A 22743-nucleotide genomic window follows, 5' to 3' on the forward strand; every position below is an offset into this window, starting at 1 on the left:
ATGATCATCAGGTTTCAGCCCTTAACATAAGGATGACGCTCAGGTTTCAGCTCTAATCTATAAGATGACCATCAGTTTTCAGCCCTAAACAGTAAGATGACCATCAGGTTTCAGTCCTAAACAATAAGATGACCATCAGGCTTCAGTCCAAACAATAAGATGACCATCAGGTTTCAGCCCTAAACAGTAAGATGACCATCAGGTTTCAGCCCTAAACAGTAAGATGACCATCAGGTTTCAGCCCTAAACAATAAGATGACCATCAGGTTTCAGCCCTAAACAGTAAGATGACCATCAGGTTTCAGCCCTAAACAGTAAGATGAATGGCCATCAGGTTTCAGCCCTAATCAATAAGGTCACCATCTGATTTTAACCCTTAGCAGAAGATTATCTTGCATAACAGTAAGGTTACCAGCGAGCTTCAAGGCACCTGGCCAGCAGGCAGGATAGCAACAGTAACATGTAGTTGATGATCATAACATACAAAACCATATCTGTACAGTTTGTCATTAATTATGTGTCAAACATTTAAAGATACAAGATGTTGATTAATAGTTCTATTAACACAGAAAAATGAAAACATTAGACTAGACATACAAATGAATTGACATGAAAAATAATGGAAAAAATAAATATAAACATGTACAAATATAGCCTCTCTGTCACAGCTATTATCAAAAAGTATTAAAAGTTTTTATACCCAGGCATAAACACAGCCCCGTAATTTTGACTGTGTCCAATCCATGCATCATACCAACCGCATAAGGCTAAACGGACATGTAAACTTTGGTCCCATATAACCAGTGACCATTCAGCATCTACATGATACTACCATGTAGTGTAATTAGTTAAATGATTTTTTTCTTTTTACAGTTTAATGTCCATTTTTCCTATTAAATGTTATTGATGGTTTTGGGGTACTCAACAAAACTCGCTTCACAGTCCCCAGGTACCAATAGTTTCCAAAGCATCCCTAGGGATCCACTGCATCTCTACAGAAACCAATGGGATCCATCAAATCTCTATAGAAACTCTATGGACCCAAAGAGTTTCCATAGAATCGCAAGGAATCTATATGTCTCCACTGAATCCTGAGGGGTTTACTGAAGCTCAACAGAATCCTTAGGGATCCACCGAGACTCAATAGAACCCAGAGGGATCCAGTGAGTATATACAGATCCTGAGGGATACACCGAGACTCCATAGAACCCAGAGGGATTATGTGAGCATATACAGATCCTGAGGGAACCACCGAGACTCCAAAGAACCCAGAGGGATCCAGTGAGTTTTTACAGATCCTGAGGGATCCACTGAGACTCCATAGAATCCAGAGGGATCCAGTGAGTATATACAAATCCTGAGGGATCCACCGAGACTCCATCGAACCCAGAGGGATCCAGTGAGCATATACAGATCCGGAGGGATCCACCGAGACTCCGTAGAACCCAGAGGGATCCAGCGAGTATATACAGATCCTGAGGGAACCACCGAGACTCCAAAGAACCCAGAGGGATCCAGTGAGTTTTTACAGATCCTGAGGGATCCACTGAGACTCCATAGAATCCAGAGGGATCCAGTGAGTATATTCAGATCCTGAGGGATCCACAGAGACTCCATAGAACCCAGAGGGATTATGTGAGCATATACAGATCCTGAGGGATCCTCCGAGACTCAGTAGAACCCAAAGGGATCCAGTGAGTATATACAGATCCTGAGGTATCCACCTAGACTCCATAGAACCCAGAGGGCTCCAGTGAGCATATACAGATCCTGAGGGATCCACCGAGACTCCATAGAACCCAGAGGGATCATGTGAGCATATACAGATCCTGAGGGATCCACTGAGACTCCATAGAATCCAGAGGGATCCAGTCAGTTAACACAGATCCTGAAGTCTCTACAGAATCCTTAGGGTTTCAATGAGTCTACACAAACTTCCATGGGATCCACCGAGTCTTCACATAATCCAGAGGTATCTATACCATTGAATCCCAAAGGGTCAATTGAGTCTTGTCAGATTCAGAATCAAGAGGTATCTAACAATAGTCTCCACTAAATCCCCAAGGATCTAATGAGTCTTCACTCAGTCTCCAGTCTTCACGGAATCCCTAGGGAGCCATGGATAAAGTCTTCATAGAATCATTAGTAATCCACCTATAGTCTACAGAATCCATAGAGATCCACTGATACCCTTCACAGAATACCCAGGAATCCTTCCGGTCAAGTCTATTTAGCGCCCTCTGCTGCAGCATTCTTCTGCTCTTGCAGGTCCAAAGCTTCCTCTATCATTGTTGTAGACTGTAACAGACACAAAGATCTGATAGAAGAACAGCCACATAGTGTGATCTAACATATAGGGTTTAAATCTTTAATCCATCAAATTACCAATCTATACTGTTTTTATATGCCAACTTCTTGTGTATGTGATTAGATGTGGTCTATTCTCATAAAGATGTGTAGTATGTTTGATTATGATTAAGGGTAGACAACTCACAAAGCAGACCTGGCCCGTTTTTTGGTTTCTTCTGGTCCAAACGGTTGAACAAGTTGGACCAGAGTTGTTTGTTTATGAAATAAGGTTGGACCTATTAATCTGATGCTGCTTTTAGGCGAGCGTTGACAAAGCCTTGCAAGGCCAGCATAAACTTTTGCAGATCCGCCAGGATTTATACCCCAAAACGTTACATTTAAAAATAGATGTATCGGTTGTTCAGCATAAACAAACAGGCCCTAGGATATGTAATTCTTTTATAAGGATTGACAACTCTCAAATTGTATGCGACACTAAAATAAAAGTAGACAACTCACAAACACATAAAATGTAGCCGCTCCAGCCGACACATCACGGACTTCGTCCAGTTCAAACTTGTTAAGTAGGGTTTTAGCTCGCTTGGCTGCGCCCAAGGCAATACCCTCAGGCTTACACTCCAGACAACGACGCTTCAGACTTTCCTTGCCGGTCTTACCGACCAAGGCCTGGACTGCCTTCCAGTCCTGTATACAGATAAGGTGAAAACAGCGACCATCGGTACAAATATTAATAGTGTCACCATATCAGGGGTAATCAAGACAAATGGATTGTGTGATCCCCAATAATGAATGATAGTAAGCTAATTACTGCTATTTAATTCTGTAAACTCAAGTTTGTTACATCAATATATGGCCTAATAGATTCCATATAGCCAGGAGAGGTATCATCTTTCTACTCTAAAACATTTTAATCTTTGTTGCATTTGGTAGAATGTAATTACTATGTTTGACTAGACAGCAAAGTTCTTGATCAAGGCCCAGTGCATTATAATGGTAAGTATAACAGTTTTAGATCAAGGCCTCCTGTACTATAATGCTCTGTTTTACAGGATAACAAGTCTGTGTTGATGTACGCTACCTTTGTCTCCTTTTCCTTGTGCCCCAGTATAAGGAAGGTGGCAGTCATAATGGTATGAACCAGTAGAGGAGGTGTCTGGTAACTACGAATCTCTGCCACCGTTGACTGCTTCAGCTCCAGAATCTCGTGGCGGATGCGCTCAAGACGTCGTAGACGTACAAGCAACTCGTTGGCCTCGGCCAGCTCCTTCGCCAGCTGTACTTCAAACCCATGTTTCTTGACTGTTTGAATGGCTCTCTCCAGCTCCTCAATTTCACGCTTTGTCATGGCTCTCTTCAAACCTGTAACACAATGGTCCATGTCAAAGTAATACAGTAAGTAGAATTTATAATATATATATATATATATTATAGGCTTGAAGACCTGAGGTCAATTAGGGACAACATCTTTTTAGAAGAATATTTGTAGAAGGGATGCATTCAGTTTCAGTTGTGAGGTTGCTAATGCAAATCCACTGCTTTAAGATTCTAATCTGCCCTCCCTTACAAGCACTATCAAGTTTAAAGTTCATTTTGAGATTTGTGTTTACATCAAATTGTAAGTAAGTGAAAGCATTGTACATGGGGATTAAACTCGGCAAACATTTTTGTAATGCTCAAAACCTGAAGATCCATTTCAGTCATTTCATATGTAGCTTCGGACTTTAGTAGCTTACAGTCCCTAAAGGTGAAGTTACATGGTTCTGTGTGGCTTGACCATCTTTGGAGATGAAGATCCAAGGTTGAACATAACTTACCGTCCCTGGAGGTGAGCTCCTTGAGAAGTTTCTCGGCCTTCATGAGGTCCATGTCAACATCCTCCACTTTGTCCTTTTTGAACTCTGTGATGTTATACTCCAGCTGGTATTTGTCCCGAGATTTGATGGCCACCTTCAAGTTGTATCTCAGCTTCTTGTCTCTAAGCTCTGTTGAAAACATGCATCATCTATCTGAACTACTGTTAACTTTGTTATATACATTCTTTAACTTTATGAAATTGAGTGCTCTATTTCATTAATTTAATTCATTTATCTAGAGCTTAACCCAATCTGTGTTTGCATGTGTTACAGTGCCAAGTAATGATCACATATGACCTCTAAGTCATTCTGTGACTTCTATCAGATATTTGATATTAGTGACCTTAATATATAATCAAGTGGTGACATGAACTCTGTGACCTTGAACCAAAGAGTTCTGACTTCTAGCGCAGTCAACGGAACTATAAACAAGTTATGATTTCAGTGACCTTGGCCTTTAATCCTAAAGTGACTTCAATTAACTAGGCATGAATTGAACGTTGACCTTGACCTATAAGTTGTAGCTTCCTCTAAATATTCTATTTATAAGAAACAAAAATTCTTCTACAATACAGCATGAAGTTGACATAATTATAAAGTACTATTCTCTAGCATAAACAAGACATAATTATGACAAACTATTCTCTAGCATGAACTTGAGAAAATCATAAAGTACCATTATCTAGCATGAATATGAATTAATCATAAAGTACTATTCTCTAGCATGAACATAACATAATCATAAAGTACTACTCTGATCTCTAGTATGAACATGACATAATCCTAAAGTACTACTCTGATCTCTAGTATGAACATGACATAATCAAAAAGTACTACTCTGATCTCTAGTATGAACATGACATAATCCTAAAGTACTACTCTGATCTCTAGCGTGAACATGACATAATCAAAAAGTACTACTCTGATCTCTAGTATGAACATGACATAATCATAAAGTACTACTCTGATCTCTAGCATGAACATGACATAAATATATATAATCATCAAATACTACTCTGATCTCTAGCATGAGCTTGATACAGAGGTATCACATGACCTATTTGATGTCATCAACCTTCGCCATATACATATATACTGTTAAATACTACTGTAACACTTACGTTCACACCATAAATCTCACCTCTGTGTTTCTGCTTCAGCCTTTCACGTTCTTCGTCCTCTTTCTTGTGTCTCTTGAGCTCCTCCTCGGCCCTTTTCTCCTCTTCCTCTGCCCGCTGTAATGACGAGGTACATGTAACAGAGCTGTGAATAGGCCTCTCAAGTGCATACACTTTATCAACAGGCAATGACCTTTTTAACTTAAACACACAACCTCACTATCACCTGTTTGACGGATCCAGGATTTTATCTATATATATGTATTTAAATGTAACAGGAGAAAGAGAAATGCAATGGCCAGACTGGGATTCGAACCAGGGACCCTCCAAACTCTAGATAGACACTCTACCAATTGAGCTATCCAGTCACTGACGATAGACCCAGTTTAGTTTCACTACCTCCCTCCCTCCTTTTTCTATCCCTTCGTTCCCAAAGACAGCTTTAACCACAACTCAGGTCCAAATTTCCTCTTGCTAAGCTTTCCCCAGTGCTTGAAACAAGGGCTGACAAGCTCGTCAATTTTGTAACAGGAGAAATAGAAATGCAAGGCAAGACTAAGATTCAAACCCAGAACCCTCCAAACTCTAGACAAACGCTATACCAATCAAACTACCTGGTCACCACAATCGACCCAGTCTTATTCCGCTACATATATACTGTGTATAAGATAGTATGTTACAATACTGTTACAAAAATCTTGTACTTAGTGATTTCATATTATTGAAACTTAATCTAGAAACATGAACGTATATTTTATAAATTTTCTAATTAGATTGTACCCGCTTGAACATCTGAATGGCGACGTTAACAATATGTAAGAAACTGAAATCTTCAACTAATGGCATTTAGATCTTCCGACATTAAAGAACTACCATGATAAGATATATATTAAGCAAACAGATGCCAGAAATATTTTTGACAATCCCGACAGAACAAAGCTTCCTAGCTACCTTGGCTAGAGTTTCTACATCTTTGTACAGCTCCTCTTCTTCCCTCTTCCTTCTCTCCTCCTCTTCTCTCTGCTTTTCCTCTAGTTCTCGCAATCTGCGCTGCTCCTAGATAAAAACAAAAGATAACGCTAGGTGAGAATTTGCAGACTTATTGAGTTTTGTATCGTAAGGATCCCTGTCCCTCTGCATATACAGTTACCTCCCCTTTAACTTCCATTTGGATATATAACTGTAGCACAGTTGGGCCAAGACAATACTGTTGACTAGCTTAGAGTGATAGTACATAAAAATGAAGACCAGGTTTCTATTCCTGCTCCATTCCCATAGATGTGTTCACACTTTGAACACTGATGTTGATTATATTTTGTTTATTTCAGATTTATATTTTTTTTTATAAAAGTCCCGTAATGTATGGTTTTCTTTTCAGAAATGATTTATCAAGGCTATACTCATGCCAGATAAAACAGTTTCCCTCCAACACTTCGTTATAGTTTAATGGCAGTGGTACAGAGATCCTTAAAAATACATTAACGCATTCACCCCTGAAGACACATTTGAACTCTTCCAATGCAAAGATTGGAATAGTTCATTACGAAATTTCAGGGGTGAATGAGTTAAAACACAGAATACCCACTGGTAGAATGCTAACTAAATAACAAAAGCTAGCAGTAATATCCATTTGCATGTTGTGCAAAGAAATATTTGTCATTTGTTAAACGGTAATGAAATACAAAATTACGACAATTACCTGTTACTATGACAACTTGGTACATACCTCTTCTTCTTCCCTCCTGCGTCTCTCTTCTTCTTCCCTTTTCCTAAGATCTGTACCAAGTACAAGTTAGATGGTTTAAAAATGCACATGTTTTTCTTAATTCTTATACACCTAAGCTGATAAAATAAAACAAGCCAGCTCATGAGTTACTATATATATATGTTTATATAGATACAATATTCATCTATCTACATAAATATTTAATTTTCGGGATAAAAATATTAAATCAATCTATCTACAGGAAAACAAAATACATACCTGTTACATGTTTATATATTCAATAAATCTAGCTACATTAAATATATACATGGATAAAAAGTTTAAATATCTAACTACATAGACAGAGTATATTGCTTCCATGATAAATACATTTCCTCCCTCCGGAGTCATGTAGAATTAATCCATAGACCATTACTTATCAAGAAACCAATGGTACATATAGCATGATATAGCAATGGTAACACGTACAACAATTGTGTAACACTGATCAATTCTCACAAAGGACAGAGTGTTGTTCACTGCCAAATGAATTTATCATAATCCACATATCTTAATTCACATTTAACAAACAATCAGAAATTTCAGCATTAAGACTGAACGGAATGAGTAAAGACATGCTAGAATCGTAAAAAAAGAGCTGCACAAACAAATCAAATACAAGTGTAAAACAAAAGTCACCGATTCAATATATTAAAAGTAATACGAAAAATAGTCACCAATCATGTCTATTAACTTCACAAAGACAATATATGCAAGGTACTACTGCCACAACTTTAAATCTCAATACACACATACATTCATACACTACTGTTTGGTGTATATATATACACAATCCATGAGGTAAAAAAAATTGAGAAAAACGTTTTGCACAAATAAAATAATTAAGTATCAACTTTTGAGGCCTATATTTATACACTTTCTTTAAACTGAACTTCATAAATTTGTGTGTGGTACGATGTAAATACAATAAGAAACACACACACAAACAATTTTATAACGTCATCATTAATAATTAGCCCCATTGCAAATATGATAACTTTAGAAAAACAAATTATATGTAGTGCCTTCAAACAAAGCTTTGTGCATTTTAGATTGGTTTACATTGTAACATGTTTTAAACTGACATTCAGTAAGGCGCACTGAACATTTTCAAGTAAATATGACTATCATATGATCATTATTATCTAAGGATTAAATTTTAGCAGTTTATGATGAGAGTACACTCTGTTTTATTGTGTTATATCCCCATAACATGAAAAATGTATTCAAGTTAATGCTTATAATTTAATCTACTTAACACAATTCCTGTGGAAATCTACTTTTATTGATGGACTCTTTTCTCTTAGAAATTATTGCGCTGCTGTATCAGCCAATCAAAGGCGACGTTACAAATGGCGACGTCATTTTTTCACGTTATGGGCTGATAACATAAATTTTTAAGCCAATGAAAATGCTTGTTACAAGCAAGATTAAATCATTATGTAAAAATAAAAGCAGGGAATGATATCTGAAATATTTGCATAAACTGAAAAAACATAATTGATGCCTTTTCAAATACAAACTACCAAACCATACATGCAGGAGTTGCACATATTTTAAATTTGTTTAATGTAGCTATATTACTTAATACCTTGCTATCAAACTGTCTGCTTCTATTAATTACAGTTATCATTTTTACAAATTTATTTTTCACTGTACCTTTTCTTATAAGTTGGATTTGCCCCCCCCCCCCTCCCTTCCAATCACACATATACACACAATAAGCTTTCATGCACATTGAATATTTGGTGACTTCATCACTATAGCTGTGTATATTATTTATTAATCCAGCAGGTATTTACTCATTTCTAATGTGTCTGTAGACCCAGCATGCAACATGGTATTTCTGGCTGTTAACAACTACTACTGTAACTGTACCTGTCTTCAAATGTCAAATTCCCTTCCATTTGTATCATTACAATTATAAGTTAATTCAAGTAAATATAATGATTTAAGATAGGGTATTGGATTTGTTCAAAAGTTTAAAGTATACGGTATCAAAATCAAATTCTTCTATCCTTTATATTAAGTGCAGTCTTTTACCCTTTATACCATAACCCAAAACAGTCTTGTACCCTAAATACTATAATCAAAACACAGTCTTGTACCCTATACATATACAAAGTAGTCTTGTACCCTAGATTTTCAATCAAAATCTTTTTGTTTGTTGTTTGTTTAAGCGGTTTTACATCTGTGCTTCATTACCAAGTAGTTCTGTTAACAAACTGACAATAGCTAAAAAAGACTTGCACTCTTTATATGCATTCTTGTACCCTAAATCATAATCAAACAGTCTTGTACCCTATATATACAGTCTAATGTACCCTTAATCATAATCAAACAGTCTTGCCCCCCAAAATACGGTCATCAAAACACAGTTTTGTACCCTATATACAATGTCTTGTTACCTATATACAATGACTTGTACCCTATATACAGTCTTTTACCCTATATACAGTCATGTACCCTATATACAATGTCTTGTACCCTATATATACAATGTCTTGTACCCTATATACAATGCCTTGTACCCTATATACAATGTCTTGTAACCTATATACAGTCTTGTACCCTATATACAATGTCTTGTACCCTATATACAATGTCTTGCACCTATATACAATGTCTTGTACCCTATATATACAGTCTTGTACCCTATATACAATGTCTTGTACCCTATATATACAATGACTTGTACCCTATATATACAATGTATTGTACCCTATATACAATGTCTTGTACCCTATATACAATGTCTTGTACCCTATATATACAGTCTTGTACCCTATATATACAGTCTTGTACCCTATATACAGTCATGTACCCTATATACAATGTCTTGTACCCTATATATACAGTCTTGTACCCTATATATACAATGTCTTGTACCCTATATACAATGTCTTGTACCCTATATATACAGTCTTGTACCCTATATATACAGTCATGTACCCTATATATACAGTCTTGTACCCTATATACAATGTCTTGTTTCTGTAGGGAGAATGTTACAATCAATCTGTTGATTTACTTAATATTTCCATTAAGTTAAAGTCAGAACATGCACATTGTGCTGCAGTGATCCCAAAAGCAGGTGCAGACATAAATATATATATGTAATTAATCACCTACTTACTGCTTCATTATCTTCACTGGTTCTTTTTGGAGCAGATGTTGATTTGTTTTTTTTTACTGAATTCATCAAATTCTCTTACCGTAAAATTCACAAAAAAACACCTCCGATCACAATGCTCCTCTCATACTATAACTGATTGTTGTGAAATGTTACCTTGGTAGAAGGTTGTACCGTACATATCCTGCAATAAGCCCAGGGGGCCAACACATAAATTTGGGACAGAAAGCAGAGGAGGGTGGTCTTATTATAGGACAATTAAAAAAGTTTTGTTGACATTTCTTTGTAACTGTAATACATATTATTACCAAGCATGGGGTTATTGCTGGATAAATATGGTACATGTAAACCAGATATGTTTCTTACTCATACTGTACATGCAATAACTTCACATTTACTGTACCTCCAAAACGTTTTGATAGAGAAAAAAATTAAACATTCAGCAAAAAACACCAGAACGAATTGAACAGATTTTTTTATTTCGTGCACTGTACACACACACAACCATTTCTAAAAAATACAAAATACAAAAATATGATAACTATGATTTGATTAAAATGGTGAAAATATATGGCCAATCTCTGATTCCAAACTTCAATAATCCTGAATGCGATACCCCGAAATTAACTGAAATTCTGACACACATGACTGATTTTCTATCAATTCTTTTAACGAGCAGGAAACAGGGCAAAATAGTGAAAAATTACTATTTCTTTGTTATGATGGAATAATATATCAGATAATGAAAAAATGTCTGTAAAACATATCTATAACACACTTCCACTTTAATGGAAATGGAGCCTAAACAAAGTCAGTGAAGCACGAAATACAGGTCACAGTGACCTATATACATTAGAGGCGTCATGATTCACCGCGATGCACTTAATGTACTGCGATTATTAATGTTCGAATAGATTCACGATAAAAGTTCAATTTCATTGGCTGATCTCTAAACCCTCAACCAATCGACTGCTAGGATGCAATTTTCACAAAGCATTTATAACAAAATGGACTGAGGTCTATTGATATCAGAGAAAGTTTAGCCAAAAGTACATCCATAGGCAAAGTCTAACCAAAGTCAATTACCGGTAAGTGGAAAATAAGGATCACAGTGACCTACATACCGGGGTATAGTGTAGTTCTCCTTAAGTTTATATGAGATTTGATGACAGAAGGTCTAATGATACCAGAGAAAGTCTCAGGCCATAACTGTAGCTAAAGACAAATTCAAAGTCAGTGAAGTGGAAAATATAGGTCACAGTGACCTACATACAGAGGTATAGTGTAGTTCTCCTTAAGTTTATATGAGATTTGATGACGGAGGGTCTAATGATACCAGAGAAAGTCTCAGGCCATAACTGTAGCTAAAGACAAATTCAAAGTCAGTGAAGTGGAAAATATAGGTCACAGTGACCTACATGTCTCATAACAATATAGTACTCTGAATGATATGGGACTTGCAATGTCAGAGAAATTTAGCTAACAGCAAAGTCTGATCAGGATGTCGTACAAAAAGACAGATCAATGGACAAACAGATCAACAGGGGACGGACCCGGGCTGAGTGGACAGGGAATAAGGTGGTGGGGCATAAAAATGAAAATCATTTATAATATATAAATCATATTTTACACATTTGAATTATCACTGTGAAACATATGACCTTTTAATATTTATCTCTTTGTATCATCAATCTTGCTAAACACTAAAACATGTGAAGAAGGCCATGCCTTGATCTGTGACAGCAGCAAACTACGACTGTGGTACTTAAATAAAAGTCCATACAACAAGTGCCTTTGATATCACCACTCCACGTTACCGCTACCACTCAAGTTAGCCTGGCAGGAGGTAAATAAAACAACACGGCACATATAAACATGTTCTGAAATAAAGTATTAATCAATGTTTTTCAAATAATAATCAAACTCCACTGACTGTTATTAAAAAACGTATGCCTGTCTATTTAGATACCATTGGGAGCTTTGAAAATCAGTGAGAGCGGTTTAAATGAATATACAAAATGTATTACTATCGAAATCGTAAGTAGAAAGTAAGAAATTGATGTCTACATTTCCATAACACATTGTAACAATAATTATATATAGTAAATCCATCAGATATATCTCCCTAATACTGAACTAGGCGCAGACCAGAAATAGGCACGCATCAGTAATTTAAGTGTTTTTGATCAAGTCTATATTATCATTTGAAGGTAGAAAGTTATACAGAAACGTTGGCCTCATAACAAAAGACTGAAAACTCCTTTACTTTTATTCCATTCCATCCTATTTGACATACCTGATTGGTCTTGCTGGTTTCCTTTATGCCTTACATTGTTAAACCAACTTAAAGTAAAACAGTGGAATATGGAAAGGACTTTGTGATAGCACAAGGTGAACGGTAGTTGAATGTACACTATATTAAATACCACCAGTGTCTAAAGCTAAATCATAAAGGCTGATGCAGCTTCTCTGGAGGTTTGTCAATGGTGGAAAGTATTTCTAATGAGAGAAACACCATACAGGTCTTGACACCAGGGGCCTGTTCGTTTATGCAGAACAACCGGTTTGACCATTTATAAATGTAACAATTTCGGGTATAAATCCTGTTCATGCAGGCCTTGCAAAGCTTCGTCAAGGCTCGCCTGAAAGCAGCATCAGATTACTAGGTCCAACCTTATTTGATAAATGATCAACAGTGGTCTGACCGGTTTAACAGTTTAAACGAAAACGGCCCTGTATGAATGAATGGGGGTTTATGATTAAGGGGAGGTAATCAAGTATTTGCCATCAATTTGAAATGAGATTTAGTACCATAATAAAATGCCTGGGTGATCTTCATAATACCAAATACATTATTTCAATGTTTTTCTTTAACTTTTTCCCTCATAAAAATAATTATATAATACGTTTTTGTGAATTTTATTTTATTATTATAGATCAGAAATGATGCTTTTCCAGAACAGCATTAAATTAGGGCTATTCTAATTATCATTAAATTGGGGCAATCTAAATTAATTGTAACCATTTCTAAAGTGGGGCACAGGAAACAAAAATGGGTGGCAAGAGTAAGCCTCCTTGCACCAATCCCATGATATATATTTTATTCTAGAATAGTCCTTAAAAAATGAGATATTATAGGAAAACAAAAGTTAAGAAATCCTGGGACCTTCTTTGTTTAACCGTGTTAAAATAGGATTACTATTAATTAGTAATTAAATACATAAATAAAATGTGTGTATGTATACGCTAGGGAAAAAATAACACTTTTTAATGGTATCGTTTGAGCTGATCTTCAGCTGTAATTATCAGATCTTAGGAAATAGGAATAGTTTAGCAAATTCACAGGTTGAAAAATGCTCAATTTAAGGGTCCAAAATCGGGAGTCTCCCTCCTAAACAGGGGAGTTGGCAAGTAGAAAATTTCTACTCTTATGGTCTAAATAGGCATACTGGCGTCTCCCAACATCATATAGTAGGTCTGTCTGTACCGACATAATCACTGGTACATTTAGTAGTGTGGCATGGGAACCTGCAGACTAACTCAGTCAAATCATGCTATCCTTATCATTAATATAGCATTTAGCATACGTTGTAAATAAAGAAGTCTTCATGACATTGTTTTGTGTTATCCCACACTTATTATATATTTGTAATTGTATTCAAACTGGATATCTAAAACAGAGAGATTTGTTAATATCTTACCGTCATCCTCTTTAAGATTTTTCCTCTTTTCTTTTTGTTGTCTCTGTCTTTCCTGCAACAAAGAAGTGACAAGGTTTTGTAAATGTTTTGTTTACAGATTCAAAGAAGTATTTACATCTACGGAATTAGTTATTTTACAGAAACTGGTGAGAAATAATATCTTTAACAACAGACAAGAGAATATCATATAAAGTTGTAGTCATGAAATTATTACCTCTTCCAGTCTCCTCCTTTCATCGTCGCGTTGTTTCCTCAGTCTGTCTTTCTCTTCCTCGAGCAATTTCTGTCTGCGTAGTCGATCTGATAAATAATCCCAAGAATTATGGATGAGCAATGTATCATGTCATGTTCCATTGAAAGATTCTGGAAACACTTGAAAGTATAGCATGTCATTCATGTAAATAAATATGCTTCATCTGTCAAGAAATTGAATAATCTGGCACTTTTCTCTGGCAAACACAAAGCCGGAGTTTCCTCTGGCCCTGACACCAGACTTGGACATTTTGTCTGGTCCCCACACCAGACATCTATCTTTCAAAATGTCGAAGTCTGGTGTCAGGGCCAGAGGAAACTCTGGCTAGGATACATAGTGCCTGGGATAATAAAATTTGTCTGTATTTAGGACCATGATTTGAAATAATAAACTGTTCCTTCAGACTATTGGAGTCAAAATAAAAGGGTTTACAGTAAATCTACTAGTGTACACAGATAGTGACCTTCCCTCTCCCTCTCCAGCTCCAGCTCTTCATCTCTGCTTTCGCCACGACTCGGTATACTGCACAGGAGCACCTCTATCTCGGCAAAGGCCACACCACTTCCTGGTATCGCTCGTGACTTAAGAAATGTCTCCCATTTCTTCCTGGAGAAAAACTTGCCATGAACTGTTTGTACCATCCACCTGAAATAACAGTTATAATATTTTTGTGATGCGGTTCCACTTTTTTGTATTTCTAATCAAGGTAAGAACATGAGTGTAGAGGAGGTAAATTATAAACAAACTCCACTACTCATTTAACCCATTCATCCCTAAAGTCACATTTGAAACTTATCAAATCAATGACTGGGCAAGTCCAGTTTAAAATTGAAGGGGTGAATGAGTTGAGTCTTCATTACCCACAAAGATTTTTTTTTTTATAAAAGTGACCTCCTCCCATATATCTGGAATACACTAATGCTTAACACTATAGTTCTAAATGAAATAAACAAAGTTTTGAAGTGAGATGATATTACTTCCCAATGTCCTACCTACAATTGTAGTTTCCACCTCTGAAATGTAAAATACTATATATGTTTTTCGTATTAGTTTCATCATCTGGAATGTGTTATACAATATCCTACCCTAGCCTTTTTCTCTGAGATGTTACTCTTCAATTATTCCTACCCAGCCTCCTCTGAAATGTTGTTACTTGATAATGTCCTACCTAGATTCTTCTCTTGAAATGATGTTACTATACATTATTCTACCAAACTTCTTCCTCTGAGAACACATAACTACCCTGTCCTACCTACCTTCCTCCTCCCAGATGCTTTTACTACAGTTTTACCTAGCTTCTTCATCTGAAATGATGTTATTATACAATGGCCTATCTACCTACCTACCCCCTCTCAGACTTCCTTGATACTCCAGAATTATGTTCACTTTCACTCTCTGCACTCCATGGCAAAATCAAAGGCTCAGTGTGCACCAACTTGGCTTTTAAGTTTGATGTTGCACCTCTGTAAACCTTCAAAAGACAGGTATCAGCCCTAGCGGTCAACCAGGTTTTTAAAACCTGAGACCAATCAAATAGCTAGTCGCTTGCCTTCAATTTTGCTATGAAATATTTCAGGGGTGCACAGAGAGCGAAAGTGAGCATAAACCCTGGGGTATCAAGGTTGCCTCCCAACTACCGTAAGTAATGTCTTACCTGGCTTCTTCCTCAGAAATTGTGTCCTTCTGGTGGCGGTCAATCAATGAGAACTCCCAGCGAAGGTCTTGTACCAGGTAGTACCGCCGGTCCATCTCCTGTAGCAGGTTGAGTAGTTCTGACCGCTGACAGTGGTCACCAACACATGCATACTTGATTGACGCCACAACCTGAGAAGGAGAAGGGGCTGGGGTATCATAGAATATATATCTTCTATTTTTATACAATATGTTTTGTAATATATGTTATGGACTTTATATTATATATATATTCAAACACTACATTATACCAAAGTATGCATTTTTTATGTAATATATGTAATATAGAACATGTACTACTTAACATATCTTATCATCATTTGTTCAACAATATTCTGATAATTTATGCCAAAGGCAATTAAAATAATTAATATCAATGCAATAACCAAATAAATTGAAGAGGTCTGAAAAACTTTTTTATGTATTGATTAAAATCCATTTCTTAAAACTTAAATTTATTTGAGTAATTTGCTTAGGTGCCATTATTTAATCAGTGTTATTATATACACAAATATTGAACTACCAGTATCAGTGTATGACAAATATTGCTTCTGGCTACTGTGTTATGCTCAGTGTTTTCTCTATCTTTTCCATACATCCTATCAAGTTTTGAAAAGCAATGAGTGATTCTATGTAAAATCAGTGAATTTTCAAAAATTCTCAAAATGAATAAAATTGTAAATACATTTGTATTAGACTCATTAATTAGATCATAAATCAAAAGTAAATAAAAGACTGAAATATAGTAATTTTGGATGATGGTATACTTTGAAGATTTCTACAAAAAAATGTATTTTTTTAGTAAGACTTCAAAGCTTTTATCACAAATACAAAACTACTTCAAAACTTTCTACTTCTCAGAAATGACAAATGTTTCCGCTGTATTTTTTTTGTGGGGACTATCTTGGTCGTGAAAATAGGCAAAAATGAGAACTGCATAAAATATAATATTATGCTATAAATAAATATATACATGTTTGGAAGAAGTGAATTTTCAGTGAAACTATATGTATTGATATTTTACCTGTGGTAGACTGATTCCTCCGACTCTCAGGTCTCCATGGAGGGCCTGCATCAGTATGGCATTTAACTCCCCTTTGCATGAGGAATCATACTGCTTGAAGACATGTTGCAGCACCTGCTGGTCGGGGCTGACATTTATTAGTTCTCCCATATATCTGCATGGACAGTGTACCACCAAGTTTGCTAAATGAGAAAGACACATACATGCAGATAGGATATTGAACAGACACATTTGAAACCTGAAACAGTGTTAAATTTATACAAATACATGAACATATATATAACAAAGTACATGTAGTATAGATATAGAATACTCTTTTACTTTAATGAATATATCCCAAAGTTTTTAAACATTGCTTTATTGTAATATGAGAAAATGCGTGTAGCTATCTTCATGGGAGTCAACTTCAAACATAATTTGCATGTGTTAAAATAAGTGTAAATTATATCGTTTAATTACCCATACATGTTATGAAATTTGAACATAGACTGGCCATATAATTGGTCAAGATCAATTATTCCTGAAACACCAGCTGTCACTTGTTAACTGTAAATTGTACCCAAGTGTCACTCACTGTCATTTAATTGTTATTTGGGTGCCTACCAATGCTTTTCTTTTTTCTTTCTGCTATGCAAACTGTATACTTACATGGATCAAAATGTACAGTATCCGATATGCTTGGAATCTATCTCAATCATGCAACGGTGGCGGCCATTTATAAACAAATCAATTCCAACCCAATTTTGTTTGGACGAATTTGATTGGTCAGATTAGTGGCGATTGAGCCAATAGGATATACTTTTATATGATTCATTTCCTCATCATCCAACATGGCAGATTTCAATGAAGGGGTGTACTGCAAAATATGATATACATAATGAATTATGTATTTTTTGAAAACTGTGGTTTGTAAAAGTGCAATTATAATTTCAAGATGAATCCTGATATCGAAGCGAACATACGGAAAAATTTGCCATGGCTTAAACTCCCTCCAAACGTGCGCCAGGTATGCACCGTTTTATGGATCTGAAGACGTGAATTAAATTCACAAGTGTCAAAATTATGATCACGAGACTGCACGGAAGTGACAGTTAATGAAAAAACCGTATATTGTATAATACATTATGTTATTTTGCTTTTTACACTTTTGTTGTACAGACAGCCATATAAAAATGATAAAAACAGTATCCGTCAAGTTGCGGATTCACTGTGGCAGAGATTTTTCGGCCCAAGATGTTTTAAGAAATAATTCCAAGCCTGGTTGGTTGGTTGCTGTCAATTCCCTTTAGCGCTGGAAAACCATCTAGATCCACCATGTTGTGGTGTTATAAAACTATGTATAAAAACCGATCATATTTTTCATGGAAAATGAAAAGTTGAATGGGCTTTGTAGGCTTGCAGCCCAAGTTTCCTCTTAGCCTCAACACCAGACTAGTTTTATACCAGAGATCTATCTGTCAAAATGTCAAAAAGGTTTGAGGGTCCCCACAACAGCTAATATAAGGTCATATGAAGTCTGGCTAACTGATGATGGGCAACTTTATAATAAAGTGCAAACTAAATGAAATGCCATTAACTGGACATGTCGAAATTAAGTTATAGATTAACAGGCCAGGATACCTTACTATTTACTAAACACACGTGCATTAGAGTTGCCTTCAATAAGATTTATCAGTTTCTACACAAACGATGTCTAGTCTCTTTAATTTGCCAAGCAATAAAACAGAATAATTTGTTATGGATAGGGTAGCAGGAACCTTTGCTAGTATAACAGCACACTGTGATATTAATGTTAGGTTACCAGAATATTGTTACACATTCAAATGTAGTAGGGTGACAGGATACTTTATTCTAATTATCAAACAGTTTTGGATTTTCAAAACATGTACAAGTAGAAGTACAAATATTTGCCAACTCTCTCTTGCTCTTGGGGGGAAAATCCTGATATTGGACCCTAAAATTGAACAATTTGGATCAGTGAATTTACTGATGATTTTATCTGAAAGAACAACTCAAAAGATGCCATTTGAAAGAGTTGTTTTTTCCCTCAGTAGTATACAAACATTTTATTTATGTTTAAAATTTGTGCATGCAAAATCTCCCACATGGACATTTTAAAAAAAGTTGCCAAGTATGAGTAAAGACAGCCGTCTCTCTTTATGTATAGGTAATATCAGTACTGTATACTATTTTATTTGAATTTAACCAATATTTTTTTCTCTTTTCAGGTTTTGGGCAATTCTCAAAAGGAATATGAAAAAGCTGTTGGTCAATTTAGTGTGAAAAATCAACTACGGTACAAGGGGAATTTAGGTATGTTAAATTTTCCTTGTTCAATAATCAGGCAAGAAAAAACAGTATTGTAACTTAAATTAACGTACCCTGTAATATACACCTTAGTTTATTGGACATTTATAAGATATATGGTGTCAACAAACAACATGTTGATATAGAGTGAAAAACTTTCTTGAAAATGAAGCAAAAGAAAATACTTATACATGTACATGAAGATGAAATACTCTGAATTTATGAAGGAAGATAACTTTTTCTTGAAACTGAAAATGCCTACATAATTTTAAAAGGCCACATTTGAAGCAGATAATCAGATTGACCATTTAATATTGATTATTTAAGTCCTCTTGGTTTCATCAATTTATCTCGCTTTGGCTCCTGGTCAGGTAGCTTTATATAGTAGATCTTGAAATTTTGCTTGAATTTACACATCAAAAATATACATACTGTATACCACATTTAGATAAAAAAAAAAATGATCCATTTTATATCAACAATAATGCATATAACATTTGTTTGTATAATTTGTGGCAGTGTTACCCTTGTCTATTCTGTCCGGTCCGGACCGAATCAAAAACCTGAAGTAAGACTGAAATGATACAGTCATATTATAATTATGACATAATGTTTTGTGAATACAGTGAAGACGGTGCGCAAAGATGAGAAGCGTTACTATGAGGAGATGTTGCGTTACAGTCAGGAGCACCTGATGCTCTACCCATACCACCTGTCGGACGTCGTGGTGAAGGGGCTGCGTGTCACACCATTCACCTACTATGTCAACATGATGTCCACCATCATGACACAGGAGAAGAGCTACGACTCACTTCCCAATTTCACTGCTGCTGATTGTGAGTGTACTCCAGTTGATCAATTCGTTTTTAGCTCACCTGCCCGTAGGGCAAGTGAGCTTATGCCATGGTGCAGCGTCTGTCAACCGTCCGTCGTCAACTTTTTACTTTAAACAATTTCTTCTCAATAACCAAAAGGCCCAGGGTACTGATATTGGGCCTGTAGCATGCTGGGATGAATGGCTACCAAGTTTGTTAAAATGAATGACCTTGACCAACTTTCAAGGTCACAGGGGTCAGATGTTTCAAAATCTTCAAACAACTTCTCAATAACCAAAAGGCCCGGGCTACTGAAATTAGGCCTGTAGCATGCTGGGATGAAGGGCTACCAAGTTTGTTCAAATGAATGACCTTGACCCACTTTCAAAGTCACTGGGGTCAGATGTCTTAAAATCTTCAAACAACTTCTTGTCAATAGCCAAAAGGTCCAGGGTACTGATATTGGCCCTGTAGCATGCTGGGATGAAGGGCTACCAAGTTTGTTAAAATGAATGACCTTGACCAACTTTCAAGGTCACAGGGGTCAGATGTTTCAAAATCTTCAAACAACTTCTCAATAACCAAAAGGCCCGGGCTACTGAAATTAGGCCTGTAGCATGCTGGGATGAAGGACTACCAAGTTTGTTCAAATGAATGACTTTGACCAACTTTCAAGGTCACAGGGGTCAAATGTTGTAAAATCTTCAAATGACTTCTTCTCAATAACCAAAAGGTCCAGGGGACTGATATTAGGCCTGTAGCATGCTGGGATGAAGGACTACCAAGTTTGTTAAAATGAATGACCTTGACCAACTTTCAAGGTCACAGGGGTCAGATGTTTCAAAATCTTCAAACAACTTCTCAATAACCAAAAGGCCCAGGGTACTGATATTAGGCCTGTAGCATGCTGGGATGAAGGCCTACCAAGTTTGTTAAAATGAATGACCTTGACCAACTTTCAAGGTCACAGGGGTCAGATGTTTCAAAATCTTCAAACAACTTCTCAATAACCAAAAGGCCCGGGCTACTGAAATTAGGCCTGTAGCATGCTGGGATGAAGGGCTACCAAGTTTGTTAAAATGAATGACCTTGACCAACTTTCAAGGTCACAGGGGTCAGATGTTTCAAAATCTTCAAACAACTTCTCAATAACCAAAAGGCCCAGGCTACTGAAATTAGGCCTGAAGCATGCTGGGATGAAGGACTACCAAGTTTGTTCAAATGAATGACTTTGACCAACTTTCAAGGTCACAGGGGTCAAATGTTGTAAAATCTTCAAATGACTTCTTCTCAATAACCAAAAGGTCCAGGGAACTGATATTAGGCCTGTAGCATGCTGGGATGAAGGACTACCAAGTTTGTTAAAATGAATGACCTTGACCAACTTTCAAGGTCACAGGGGTCAGATGTTTCAAAATCTTCAAACAACTTCTCAATAACCAAAAGGCCCGGGCTACTGAAATTAGGCCTGTAGCATGCTGGGATGAAGGACTACCAAGTTTGTTAAAATGAATGACCTTGACCAACTTTCAAGGTCACAGGGGTCAGATGTTTCAAAATCTTCAAACAACTTCTCAATAACCAAAAGGCCCAGGGTACTGATATTGGACCTGTTGCATACTGGGATGAAGGACTACTAAGTTTGTTCAAATGAATGACTTTGACCAACTTTCAAGGTCACAGGGGTCAAATGTTGTAAAATCTTCAAATGACTTCTTCTCAATAACCAAAAGGTCCAGGGTACTGATATTAGGCCTGTAGCATGCTGGGATGAAGGACTACCAAGTTTGTTAAAATGAATGACCTTGACCAACTTTCAAGGTCACAGGGGTCAGATGTTTCAAAATCTTCAAACAACTTCTCAATAACCAAAAGGCCCAGGCTACTGAAATTAGGCCTGTAGCATGCTGGGATGAAGGACTACCAAGTTTGTTCAAATGAATGGCCTTGATCCACTTTCAACCTGATGTCCTTGTTCGACATTCAAGGTCACAGGCGTCATATGTTTAAATCTTTTAATAGGTTCTTATGGGCGGATTTGTCGATTGGTTAACACTCCGGCTTCCAAGCAGGCAGCCGGGGTTCGATCCCCGAAGTCGCCGTACGCATGGAATATTAGAGAAAGTGTTATTCTCCTGCCCACACAACTCCAACAACCCAGGTGGAGTATAAAATGGTCTGGGGTGGGTGTTGCGGTATCTGTGCTGTAGCATTCAAGTGAGGTGGCACTATAAATGATACCGTTGGAAGCACGGTCCCACTGCAAACAGAACACAATACATATCCAGTACACATACAGACATACACACCTATGGAGATATTAGCCAGGTGGCATAGGACTAGTAGTTAGCGCTTGATAAGGCAGCTCCTGCAAATTCCTCAATATTGTATAGATTAATATATATATATGCTAATTGTATTGACTGTATAAATTGTATATCTATGTACTGTAAAGCGCTTTAGAGTGGCTTATCTTGGCTAGATAGGGCGCTATATCAAATGTTGTATATTATTATTAGCTCACCTGGCACGAAGTGCCAAGTGAGCTTATGCCGTGGCGCGTCCGTCGTCCGTCCGTCCGTCCGTCCGTCCTCGTCCGTCAACTTTTCCTTTAAACAACTTGTTCTGAAGAACGGACAGGCCTAGAGTCATGATATTTGGCTGAAAGCTTCGTTGGTAGGAGCCCTACAAAGTTTGAGAACGAAAATGACCTTGACCTGTTTTCAAGGTCACAGGGGTCAAATATGTCAAAAACTTCAAACGACTTCTTCT

At 36.6% G+C, this 22743-nt stretch overlaps 2 protein-coding genes across 2 annotated transcripts in view; one reads left to right on the forward strand and one right to left on the reverse strand.

The window, feature by feature from the left end:
• Positions 1-1682: 1682 nt before the first annotated feature.
• On the reverse strand, positions 1683-17601 carry LOC110448725 (trichohyalin-like). The gene is made up of 13 exons (XM_021495118.1): positions 17498-17601; positions 16850-17031; positions 15788-15957; positions 14597-14778; positions 14095-14180; positions 13815-13932; positions 7008-7057; positions 6233-6337; positions 5305-5398; positions 4125-4292; positions 3389-3669; positions 2809-2994; positions 1683-2298 (listed from the first exon to the last, which is right to left on the reverse strand). Exons 2-13 carry the CDS (start codon positions 16997-16999, stop codon positions 2227-2229), a joined length of 1662 nt encoding a protein of 553 aa, XP_021350793.1. The 5' UTR covers positions 17000-17031; positions 17498-17601; the 3' UTR covers positions 1683-2226.
• A 56-nt stretch (positions 17602-17657) lies between these two features.
• LOC110449197 (protein FAM91A1-like) overlaps positions 17658-22743 on the forward strand; it is a 22887-nt gene continuing 17801 nt past the window's right edge. The window contains exons 1-3 of the mRNA XM_021495898.1: positions 17658-17855; positions 19078-19162; positions 19783-19992. Coding sequence (XP_021351573.1) covers positions 17784-17855; positions 19078-19162; positions 19783-19992 — 367 coding nt within the window. The 5' untranslated portion in view covers positions 17658-17783. The remainder of the gene's footprint in view (positions 17856-19077; positions 19163-19782; positions 19993-22743) is intronic.

Source organism: Mizuhopecten yessoensis, unplaced genomic scaffold (assembly GCF_002113885.1).
Source record: "Mizuhopecten yessoensis strain PY_sf001 unplaced genomic scaffold, ASM211388v2 scaffold431, whole genome shotgun sequence".
Taxonomy (NCBI): domain Eukaryota; kingdom Metazoa; phylum Mollusca; class Bivalvia; order Pectinida; family Pectinidae; genus Mizuhopecten; species Mizuhopecten yessoensis.

Excerpts from the sequence above, each read along its gene's own strand:
- LOC110448725 (XM_021495118.1), bottom strand. The coding sequence starts at position 16,999 with ATGGGAGAACTAATAAATGTCAGCCCCGACCAGCAGGTGCTGCAACAT. Across the intron at positions 3,670-4,124 it reads GGAGCTCACCTCCAGGGACG|GTTTGAAGAGAGCCATGACA; the intron begins GTAAGTTATGTT and ends ATTGTGTTACAG. Across the intron at positions 2,995-3,388 it reads ACAAGGAAAAGGAGACAAAG|GACTGGAAGGCAGTCCAGGC; the intron begins GTAGCGTACATC and ends ATCTGTATACAG.